At 47.7% G+C, this 12,442-nt stretch overlaps 1 protein-coding gene across 2 annotated transcripts in view; it reads right to left on the bottom strand.

The window, feature by feature from the left end:
• The window catches only part of PDE4DIP (phosphodiesterase 4D interacting protein), a 184,743-nt gene that overhangs the window by 85,478 nt on the left and 86,823 nt on the right, over nt 1-12,442 (bottom strand). For both annotated transcript variants that reach the window (XM_075286675.1, XM_075286674.1), the window contains 2 exons: nt 11,934-12,101; nt 10,786-10,932 (listed from right to left, as the gene is read on the bottom strand). In XM_075286675.1, coding sequence (XP_075142776.1) covers nt 10,786-10,932; nt 11,934-12,101 — 315 coding nt within the window. The remainder of the gene's footprint in view (nt 1-10,785; nt 10,933-11,933; nt 12,102-12,442) is intronic.

Consider the following 12,442-nt stretch of genomic DNA (forward strand, 5'->3'; position numbering starts at 1 on the left):
GTTACGTGCACCCACAATTTTTACTACTGGTATACAGTGCCATTGTCTGACTGGGAATTCAAAGAATATATTGGGAATACAAATACCCTCATTTCTTGCTACTGCCATATAGTGCCAGTTTCTGACTGGTAATTCAAAGAATATATTGGGGTTACGTGCACCCACAATTTTTACTACTGGTATACAGTGCCATTGTCTGACTGGGAATTCAAAGAATATATTGGGAATACAAATACCCTCATTTCTTGCTACTGCCATATAGTGCCAGTGTCTGACTGGGAATTCAAAGAATATATTGGGGTTACGTGCACCCACAATTTTTACTACTGGTATACAGTGCCATTGTCTGACTGGGAATTCAAAGAATATATTGGGAATACAAATACCCTCATTTCTTGCTACTGCCATATAGTGCCAGTGTCTGACTGGGAATTCAAAGAATATATTGGGGTTACGTGCACCCACAATTTTTACTACTGGTATACAGTGCCATTGTCTGACTGGGAATTCAAAGAATATATTGGGAATACAAATACCCTCATTTCTTGCTACTGCCATATAGTGCCAGTGTCTGACTGGGAATTCAAAGAATATATTGGGGTTACGTGCACCCACAATTTTTACTACTGGTATACAGTGCCATTGTCTGACTGGGAATTCAAAGAATATATTGGGAATACAAATACCCTCATTTCTTGCTACTGCCATATAGTGCCAGTGTCTGACTGGTAATTCAAAGAATATATTGGGGTTACGTGCACCCACAATTTTTACTACTGGTATACAGTGCCATTGTCTGACTGGGAATTCAAAGAATATATTGGGAATACAAATACCCTCATTTCTTGCTACTGCCATATAGTGCCAGTGTCTGACTGGGAATTCAAAGAATATATTGGGGTTACGTGCACCCACAATTTTTACTACTGGTATACAGTGCCATTGTCTGACTGGGAATTCAAAGAATATATTGGGAATACAAATACCCTCATTTCTTGCTACTGCCATATAGTGCCAGTGTCTGACTGGGAATTCAAAGAATATATTGGGGTTACGTGCACCCACAATTTTTACTACTGGTATACAGTGCCATTGTCTGACTGGGAATTCAAAGAATATATTGGGAATACAAATACCCTCATTTCTTGCTACTGCCATATAGTGCCAGTTTCTGACTGGTAATTCAAAGAATATATTGGGGTTACGTGCACCCACAATTTTTACTACTGGTATACAGTGCCATTGTCTGACTGGGAATTCAAAGAGTATATTGGGAATACAAATACCCTCATTTCTTGCTACTGCCATATAGTGCCAGTGTCTGACTGGGAATTCAAAGAATATATTGGGGTTACGTGCACCCACAATTTTTACTACTGGTATACAGTGCCATTGTCTGACTGGGAATTCAAAGAATATATTGGGGTTATAAATACCCTCATTTCTTGCTACTGCCATATAGTGCCAGTTTCTGACTGGTAATTCAAAGAATATATTGGGGTTACGTGCACCCACAATTTTTACTACTGGTATACAGTGCCATTGTCTGACTGGGAATTCAAAGAATATATTGGGAATACAAATACCCTCATTTCTTGCTACTGCCATATAGTGCCAGTTTCTGACTGGTAATTCAAAGAATATATTGTGGTTACGTGCACCCACAATTTTTACTACTGGTATACAGTGCCATTGTCTGACTGGGAATTCAAAGAATATATTGGGAATACAAATACCCTCATTTCTTGCTACTGCCATATAGTGCCAGTGTCTGACTGGGAATTCAAAGAATATATTGGGAATACAAATACCCTCATTTCTTGCTACTGCCATATAGTGCCAGTGTCTGACTGGGAATTCAAAGAATATATTGGGGTTACGTGCACCCACAATTTTTACTACTGGTATACAGTGCCAATTTCTAACTAGGAATTCAAAATGCGCAAGGCTCCCGGAAAGGGACGTGGACGAGGCCGTGGGCGAGGTCGGGGGAATGGTTCTGGGGAGCAAGGTAGCAGTGAAGCCACAGGGCGTCCCGTGCCTACTCCTGTGGGGCAGCAAGCATTGCGCCACTCCACAGTGCCAGGGTTGCTTGCCACATTAACTAAACTGCAGGGTACAAACCTTAGTAGGCCCGAGAACCAGGAACAGGTCTTGCAATGGCTGTCAGAGAACGCTTACAGCACATTGTCCAGCAGCCAGTCAGACTCTGCCTCCTCTCCTCCTATTACCCAACAGTCTTGTCTTCCTTCCTCCCAAAATTCCGAAGCTTTACAGAACAATAACCCAAACTGTCCCTGCTCCCCAGAGCTGTTCTCCGCTCCTTTCATTGTCCCTCAACCTGCCTCTCCACGTCACGATTCCACGAACCTAACAGAGGAGCATCTGTGTCCAGATGCTCAAACACTAGAGTCTCCTCCATCTCCGTTCGATTTGGTGGTGGATGACCAGCAACCCACCCTCATCGACGATGATGTGACGCAGTTGCCGTCAGGGCATCCAGTTGACCGGCGCATTGTGCGGGAGGAGGAGATGAGACAGGAGTTGGAAGAGGAAGTGGTGGATGATGAGGACACTGACCCGACCTGGACAGGGGGGATGTCAAGCGGGGAAAGTAGTGTGGATGTTGAGGCAGGTGCAGCACCAAAAAGGGTAGCTAGAGGCAGAGGCAGAGGTCAGCAGCTTAGGCGAAGCCAGGCCACACCCGGAATCTCCCAAGATGTTCCAGTTCGTACCCAGCCCCGAAAAACTCCCACCTCGAGGGCACGTTTCTCGAAGGTGTGGAGTTTTTTCAAGGAATGCGCCGAGGACAGATATAGTGTTGTCTGCACAATTTGCCTCTCGAAATTGATTAGGGGCTCTGAGAAGAGCAACCTGTCCACCACTTCAATGCGCCGTCATTTGGAATCCAAGCACTGGAATCAGTGGCAGGCAGCAACGGCAGGACAAAGGCCGCCTGCCGTTCACGCCACTGCCACTGCCTCTGCCTCTGCCTCTGCCACTGCCACTGCTGACTGTGCTGGCGATGCACTCCAGAGGACGAGCCAGGACACCACTTCATCTGCCTCCGCCACTTTGTTGACTTCTACCTCATCCTCCCCTGGTCCTGTCTTATCTCCTTCTCCTGCACCATCAAAGGCACCATCAGGCGTTTCTTTACAACAACCCACCATCTCTCAGACATTGGAGCGGCGGCAGAAATACACTGCTAACCACCCACACGCGCAAGCCTTGAACGCCAACATCGCTAAACTGCTGGCCCAGGAGATGTTGGCGTTCCGGCTTGTTGAAACTCCCGCCTTCCTGGACCTGATGGCAACTGCGGCACCTCGCTATGCCGTCCCTAGCCGTCACTACTTCTCCCGGTGTGCCGTCCCCGCCTTGCACCAGCACGTGTCACTCAACATCAGGCGGGCCCTTAGTTCCGCGCTTTGCACAAAGGTCCACTTGACCACCGACGCGTGGACAAGTGCATGCGGACAGGGACGCTACATTTCACTGACGGCACACTGGGTGAATGTAGTTGAGGCTGGGACTGCTTCCCAAACTGGCCCGGTGTACCTCGTCTCCCCGCCTAACATTCCTGGCAGGGACACGAGAAGAACACCCCCCTCCTCCTCCTCCTCTACCGCCTCCTCCTCCGCCACCGCCTCCTCCTCCGCCACCGCCTCCTCCTCCGCTGTTAGATTGACCCCAGCTACGAGTTGGAAACGTTGCAGCACTGGCGTTGGTAGACGTCAGCAGGCTGTGCTGAAGCTGATCAGCTTGGGGGACAGACAGCACACTGCCTCCGAGGTGAGGGATGCCCTCCTCGATGAGACGGCAATATGGTTTGAGCCGCTGCACCTGGGCCCAGGCATGGTCGTTTGTGATAACGGCCGGAACCTGGTAGCAGCTCTGGAGCTTGCCGGACTCCAACATGTTCCATGCCTGGCCCACGTCTTCAACCTAGTGGTGCAACGTTTCCTAAAGAGCTACCCCAATGTTCCAGAGCTACTGGTGAAAGTGCGGCGCATGTGCGCCCACTTTCGCAAGTCGACAGTAGCCGCTGCTAGCTTAAAATCTCTCCAGCAACGCCTGCATGTGCCACAACACCGGCTTTTGTGCGACGTCCCCACACGCTGGAACTCAACGTTTCAGATGTTGAATAGAGTGGTTGAGCAGCAGAGACCTTTGATGGAATACCAGCTACAAAACCCTAGGGTGCCACAAAGTCAGCTGCCTCAGTTTCACATCCATGAGTGGCCATGGATGAGAGACCTTTGTGACATCCTACGGGTCTTTGAGGAGTCCACAAGGAGGGTGAGCTCTGAGGATGCGATGGTGAGCCTTACAATCCCGCTCTTGTGTGTTCTGAGAGAATCCCTGATTGACATCAGGGATAACTCAGATCACACAGAGGAGTTAGGGATAGCATCCGATCCGTCACAGCTGGAGAGTAGGTCCACACATCTGTCCGCTTCACTGCGTTTAATGGAGGAGGAGGAGGAGGAGGAGGAGGAAGAAGAGTTGTCCGATGATGTGATGGTGATACAGGAGGCTTCCGGGCAACTTCGAATCGTCCCATTGTTGCAGCGCGGATGGGTAGACATGGAGGATGAGGAGGAAATGGAGATTGAACTTTCCGGTGGGGCCAGAGGAGTCATGCCAACTAACACTGTGGCAGACATGGCTGAGTTCATGTTGGGGTGCTTTACAACCGACAAGCGTATTGTCAAAATCATGGAGGACAACCAGTACTGGATCTTTGCTATCCTTGACCCCCGGTATAAAAACAACATCTCGTCTTTTATTCCGGTAGAGGGGAGGGCCAATCGCATCAATGCTTGCCACAGGCAATTGGTGCAGAATATGATGGAGATGTTTCCAGCATGTGACGTTGGCGGCAGGGAGGGCAGTTCCTCCAGTAGGCAACCAAGTTCTCACCGGTCCACACAAACGAGGGGCACACTGTCTAAGGTCTGGGACACCTTGATGGCACCCCCTCGCCAAAGTGCCGCCACGGAGGGTCCTAGTGTCACCAGGCGTGAGAAGTATAGGCGCATGTTGCGGGAATACCTTTCCGACCACAGCCCTGTCCTCTCCGACCCCTCTGCGCCCTACACGTATTGGGTGTCGAAGTTGGACCTGTGGCTTGAACTTGCCCTATATGCCTTGGAGGTGCTGTCCTGTCCTGCCGCCAGCGTCCTATCTGAGAGGGTGTTCAGTGCAGCCGGTGGCATCATCACTGACAAGCGCACCCGTCTGTCAGCTGAGAGTGCCGACCGGCTCACTTTGATAAAAATGAACCACCACTGGGTAGAGCCGTCATTTTTGTGCCCACCTGTGTAAAGCACCCCAACATGAAACTCCATGTCTGTACTCAACCTCTCCAATTCCTCCGCATCCTCATACTCATCCACCATAAGCGTTGCACAATTCTGCTAATACTAGGCTCCCTCCACCCTGATTTCCCCCAACTCTGCTGGTTAGAGGCTCCCTCCACCCTGATTTCCACCAACTCTGCTGGTTAGAGGCTCCCTCCACCATGAATTGGTCCAAACTGGGCTGTTTAGCGGCTCCCTCCACCATGAATTGGTCCAAACTGGGGTTTTTAGAGGCTCCCTCCACCATGAATTGGTCCAAACTGGGGTTTTTAGAGGCTCCCTCCACCATGAATTGGTCCAAACTGGGGGTTTTTAGAGGCTCCCTCCACCATGAATTTGCCCAAACTGGGCTGTTTAGAGGCTCCCTCCACCATGAATTGGTCCAAACTGGGCTGGTTAGAGGCTCCCTCCACCATGAATTGGTCCAAACTGGGTTTTTTAGAGGCTCCCTCCACCATGAATTGGTCCAAACTTGGCTGTTTAGAGGCTCCCTCCACCATTAATTGGTCCAAACTGGGCTGGTTAGAGGCTCTCTCCACCATGAATTGGTCCAAACTGGGTTTTTTAGAGGCTCCCTCCACCATGAATTTGCCCAAACTGGGCTGGTTAGAGGCTCCCTCCACCATGAATTGGTCCAAACTGGGGTTTTTAGAGGCTCCCTCCACCATGAATTGGTCCAAACTTGGCTGTTTAGAGGCTCCCTCCACCATTAATTGGTCCAAACTGGGCTGGTTAGAGGCTCCCTCCACCATGAATTGGTCCAAACTGGGTTTTTTAGAGGCTCCCTCCACCATGAATTTGCCCAAACTGGGCTGTTTAGAGGCTCCCTCCACCATGAATTGGTCCAAACTGGGCTGTTTAGAGGCTCCCTCCACCATGAATTTGCCCAAACTGGGCTGGTTAGAGGCTCCCTCCACCATGAATTGGTCCAAACTGGGCTGTTTAGAGGCTCCCTCCACCATTAATTGGTCCAAACTGGGCTGGTTAGAGGCTCCCTCCACCATGAATTTCCCAAAACTTGGCTGTTTAGAGGCTCCCTCCACCATTAATTGGTCCAAACTGGGCTGGTTAGAGGCTCCCTCCACCATGAATTTGCCCAAACTGGGCTGTTTAGAGGCTCCCTCCACCATGAATTGGTCCAAACTGGGTTTTTTAGAGGCTCCCTCCACCATGAATTGGTCCAAACTTGGCTGTTTAGAGGCTCCCTCCACCATTAATTGGTCCAAACTGGGCTGGTTAGAGGCTCCCTCCACCATGAATTGGTCCAAACTGGGTTTTTTAGAGGCTCCCTCCACCATGAATTTGCCCAAACTGGGCTGTTTAGAGGCTCCCTCCACCATGAATTGGTCCAAACTGGGCTGTTTAGAGGCTCCCTCCACCATGAATTTGCCCAAACTGGGCTGGTTAGAGGCTCCCTCCACCATGAATTGGTCCAAACTGGGCTGTTTAGAGGCTCCCTCCACCATTAATTGGTCCAAACTGGGCTGGTTAGAGGCTCCCTCCACCATGAATTTCCCAAAACTTGGCTGTTTAGAGGCTCCCTCCACCATTAATTGGTCCAAACTGGGCTGGTTAGAGGCTCCCTCCACCATGAATTTGCCCAAACTGGGCTGTTTAGAGGCTCCCTCCACCATGAATTGGTCCAAACTGGGTTTTTTAGAGGCTCCCTCCACCATGAATTGGTCCAAACTGGGCTGTTTAGAGGCTCCCTCCACCATGAATTTGCCCAAACTGGGCTGTTTAGCGGCTCCCTCCACCATTAATTGGTCCAAACTGGGCTGGTTAGAGGCTCCCTCCACCATGAATTTGCCCAAACTGGGCTGTTTAGAGGCTCCCTCCACCATGAATTTGCCCAAACTGGGCTGGTTAGAGGCTCCCTCCACCATGAATTGGTCCAAACTGGGGTTTTTAGAGGCTCCCTCCACCATGAATTGGTCCAAACTTGGCTGTTTAGAGGCTCCCTCCACCATGAATTGGTCCAAACTGGGGTGGTTAGAGGCTCCCTCCACCATTAATTGGTCCAAACTGGGCTGGTTAGAGGCTCCCTCCACCATTAATTGGTCCAAACTGGGCTGGTTAGAGGCTCCCTCCACCATTAATTGGTCCAAACTGGGCTGGTTAGAGGCTCCCTCCACCATTAATTGGTCCAAACTGGGCTGGTTAGAGGCTCCCTCCACCATGAATTTGCCCAAACTGGGCTGGTTAGAGGCTCCCTCCACCATGAATTGGTCCAAACTGGGTTTTTTAGAGGCTCCCTCCACCATGAATTTGCCCAAACTGGGCTGGTTAGAGGCTCCCTCCACCATGAATTTGCCCAAACTGGGCTGGTTAGAGGCTCCCTCCACCATGAATTTGCCCAAACTGGGCTGGTTAGAGGCTCCCTCCACCATGAATTGGTCCAAACTGGGTTTTTTAGAGGCTCCCTCCACCATGAATTTGCCCACACTGGGCTGGTTAGAGGCTCCCTCCACCATGAATTGGTCCAAACTGGGGTTTTTAGAGGCTCCCTCCACCATGAATTTGCCCAAACTGGGGTGTTTAGAGGCTCCCTCCACCATGAATTTGCCCAAACTCTGCTGGTTAGAGGCTCAATCCACCCTGATTTTCAAAACAAATGTTGGTGCCAACCTCAACTTACTACAAGGGCCAAATTCACTGCTGGTGACAAGCTCTCCTCACTGCAAGTGCCAAATACACATGTTTCAAGGTGTTTTCCTACTGTCAGAGATGTGGTATTGAGTATGTAAAGTGTGTAGTTGTTAGGCTGTGATGTTGGGGTAATAGAGGGTCTTTGGTGTGTTAGATGCCCCCAGACATGCTTCCCCTGCTGTCCCAGTGTCATTCCAGAGGTGTTGGCATCATTTCCTGGGGTGTCATAGTGGACTTGGTGACCCTCCAGACACGGATTTGGGTTTCCCCCTTAACGAGTATCTGTTCCCCATAGACTATAATGGGGTTCGAAACCCATTCGAACACACGAACATTGAGCGGCTGTTCGAATCGAATTTCGAACCTCGAACATTTTAGTGTTCGCTCATCTCTAGTTATTATGTATAAACCTATAAACCTGGTTATTATTCATAATATCCACATTTATGAAAGTAACAGTAACAGATATATTTAGGAACATACTTTATTAACAAATGTTGGCTCCTTTTTGTGAAATCTTGCATTTTTGTGACTCTTTGCCTGCCTTGCTTCTGTTAATGTTACTGTGTATGGGGCTACAGGGGTGAACCTACCCCTTTCGTCGCCCGAGGCGAACGACAGAAAGCAGATAGGGCGTGGAGGGGGGGCGGGGCAAAGCAAATGGGCGGGGCTTATCAGCGTTCGCAGGCAGGCAGAAGAACTCCTCTCTGCCTGAGCATGAGGGGAGGCCGCTGGAGCAGCGCTGCTCCAGCGGCCTCCCCAATCCACCGCTCAGTGCTAAGCCAGTCCAGGACAACTTGTCCAGGCCCCTCCCTGGGGCCATGGTATAGCGCCACCTGAAGCGGTCGCTTCAGGTCGCCTCATGGGAGGTGCGGCACTGTGGGGCTGTATAACGTAGAGAAAATGAGGGTAGGGGAGGGTCACTTCAAACAGTAATATGTCGGACATTATTAAACTTATAAATATGCTTTTGAGGAGATTATTTTCTTTCATGAAACACTATTTATATGCATCAGTATAATATACATGATATAAAAATCACAATCCCAGCCATATCTCTGGAAATAATTTAGATAGCACAGTTCTTTAAAATAGAGAAGAGAATCTCCTTTTTCATATGACACCAGAAGCAAGTTTGTACCTTTTATAATGTCTGAGATATAGCTGTTTATATTGACCCTCCCCCACCCTCATTCTCTCTACATGTTAGGGTCATTGTACACAGAGTTTTTTGCTAAAACTCTATTGGGAGGCTTTTTTTGGAGGCTGATTTTGAGGCGGATTCAGCTTCAAAATCAGCACCAAAAAACTGTGTGCACTGACCCTTACACAGCCCTGTACTCCCATACACAGTTACAATCAAAGTGTATGTACCCTAAAACATCTTTCACAAAATTCATTATGGTAAAGCTCACTTCATGTTTTTACTATACAGTTCATTCCTCAGAAAAAAAGGATCCAAAAACAAAATATATGCAAACAGATGCCATACATCTGAGTATGTGGCACCGCTACCAATCAGTTGCTGTGGCCGACAGATCTGCATAGTGTACAAAGATGGAAGCAACGTAAATGTGACTGCTAGTGTAGTTGTAGCCCACAAAGCCTATGATTTGAGTCATTCCCAAAGAGCAGATGCAAAGTTTCGGCATAGTGGAAAACTTAGCCAGGGTCTAAGTGGCGCAACTAGGAATGGCGGGGTACCGTGGCAAACTTTTGACCCCCCACCGACACGGATGCCGAAGACCTCGACCGATCACCCCAACCCGCATTCCAGCGCGCTCTATTATGCCCCATAATAGAGCGCGCTGGAATGCGGGGTGGGAGGGATCGGTCGAGGTCTTCGGCATCCTTGTCGGTCGGGGGGTGTCAAAAGATTGCCACGGTGCCCCGCCATGGCAACCGGGTCTCCGCTATACGCGGAAGCCCAAAGCTAATGCCCGCAATTAGTATGCATTCTAATTGCGGGAATTAAAACTTAACCCCCCCTTCCCCCCAAGGTGTAGAATACCCCCCGAGGCCGGTCCCTACCGGCCCCATACCTTTAAAGTTGCAGACCAGCTCCTGCGCGGCAAGGTCGCAGGAGCCGACCTGTTCTGGTGACAGCCGGGAGCCTACTGAAGGCTCCCAGGCCTGTCACTGCTATATTACTATTGCGTTTGGTCTATGACCAGCCATAATAGTAATGTAGAGAATCTCCCATAGACGGCAATACACTTCTATTGCAGTCTATGGGACTTGCAATCAAATGATTGCAGGTTCAAGCCACCTAGGGGGAAGGGGCAATAAAATAGTGAAGAAAAAAAAAAAAAGCTTTAAAAAAATAAAATAAAATAAATAAAACTTCTAAATCAACTCCTTTTCCTAGAATACATATAAAAGTAGAAAATTACTGTGAAACACATACACATTAGGTAACCCGGTGTCCGAAAATGCCCGCTCTACTGATATTTTTCAAACCGCCGTTTTTTTTTTCACCGTTTTGCCTCTGATTTAAATAAAAGTGTCGTTCCCCAAAATGGTATAACTAAAAAGTATATCTGGCCCCGCAAAATATAACGCTCTATGGATCTCTGTACAGCTGCAGAGTCACCTGTCAATGTGGCCTTGCAGCTGTTGCAAAACTACAACTCCCATATATTAAATATTTTACCATTTCTTTGCTTCAAAATTTTTTCCCCCCATTTTCCTCCTCTAAAACCTAGGTGCATCTTATAGTCCAGTGCGTCTTATAGTCCGAAAAATATGGTAAATACCAAAAATGAAATACCTGAATTATTTTCTCTTTTTCTTGAACAAGTTTTTGGAGATGAATGAAGTTGGACAAATGTTCAACAGATTGATTGACTCCGGTATTTTGTTCTTTCACTAAACAGTTTTGACAGATTGAAGTCTGATCCATCTTTTCTGAAGAGATCTACAATGATAAAAGGAAAAGAAAATGTAAACACTACCCCAGTCAAACTAGTGTGCTGTACTATACCCCAAAATGAGCCAATGGTCAGTAGTGTACCACATTAAAGGTTTTACAATACAGACACTGGTGACATACGACTCTGTACAAGTTCCTTCCATCTACTGTATAGGCTATATACCTATATAACTCTGCATGCCACTCTGTATGTGTCATATGTGTTATTATATTATCGGGGTTCCAACCGCTCAGACCTCCACTGACCAGGAAAACGAGGGAATTTTCTCCTGCTCTGAATGAAAGCAGTGATCAGGAAGCATGCAATACTACATTAATTTCAATGGGAGTGTAGGTGATAACTGAAGAACCGTGCTTGGCTATCTCCGACGCTCCCACTGAAACTAATGGATCAACCACCACTCCATTCAGATATAGGGGATAAAATTACCCATTTTCCTGATCAGCGGTTGTCTGAGCAGTTGGACCCCCACTGATCGCTGCTGAACAGAGTATATAAGGAGTCAGATCAGTGGCCAGTTCCTAGACTCACATTTCAATGATCTACCATAACAGTGGATAATGAAAAGACCCATTTGGGGGTCTACTAAATGCAGTCCCATAGCCAATCTGTGAGCCTGAAGCTGAGACCTCAGGAAATCAGAAGGGCCAGGGAAACATTTGTCCTACAGGAAAAATATCAGCAGATTTAGGATAAATCTAGCATTGGCAATAGCCCGCCCCCTGATTGTCTGCGCCTTGCCCCCTTTTTGAGGAAGTGGCAAGGACAGTGCAAAAATGGAAAAGGATTTTTTGCGTGAAAGAACTGATGTGTACAAAAATAGTGACTTAGAAAACTGGCATATAAGGTTAAATTTCTACAGTTTTAAATGACATTGTGCTTCTATATTCATAGAGGAAAACCATTCATTTTGGAGAGACCATCACCATTACCTTTTTTCAGGCTGATACAATTGTCCTGACAAGTTTGTGCACTTAATACTTACCATTGCTAAGAGATCCATGACCTCTCTCATGTGCTCTTCAGCTTGTTGGTTCCTTGCAAAGACAGCATCCTGCAGCATCTTCTCTTTCCGCTGAAGACACATTTTAAGTTCTTCAATCATATCCCCACTGCAGATGTCAGACTTCCCAAGAAAGCAAGTCCTCATCTCCTATAGTACAATTATTCACAATAAACAACATGGATCTTAAGGGGAACCGGTCAGGTTTGAATCCTTCCATATACAGGACAGCATAGTGACACGAAGAACTATCCAATGAGGCCTCCCTTAGGAAACCAGCAAAATGCAAAGGGTTTCTCCATTTTTCCCATGATAAAGTATATTGAGGGGTTCCACAACTTTCTTATTAATGTACTTGGTGTCTTAATTCTTCATTGTTTCTAAAATCCTATTTTTGTAATATAATAGGAATATTTTGGTTTGTCAAACAGCTGAAACCCTTTGCCTTGGTCCTCGATGCCATGTGCTAATTCACAAATATTTTACTAGTG

The sequence above is a fragment of the Leptodactylus fuscus genome, chromosome 9, assembly GCF_031893055.1.
Source record: "Leptodactylus fuscus isolate aLepFus1 chromosome 9, aLepFus1.hap2, whole genome shotgun sequence".
Classification (NCBI taxonomy): domain Eukaryota; kingdom Metazoa; phylum Chordata; class Amphibia; order Anura; family Leptodactylidae; genus Leptodactylus; species Leptodactylus fuscus.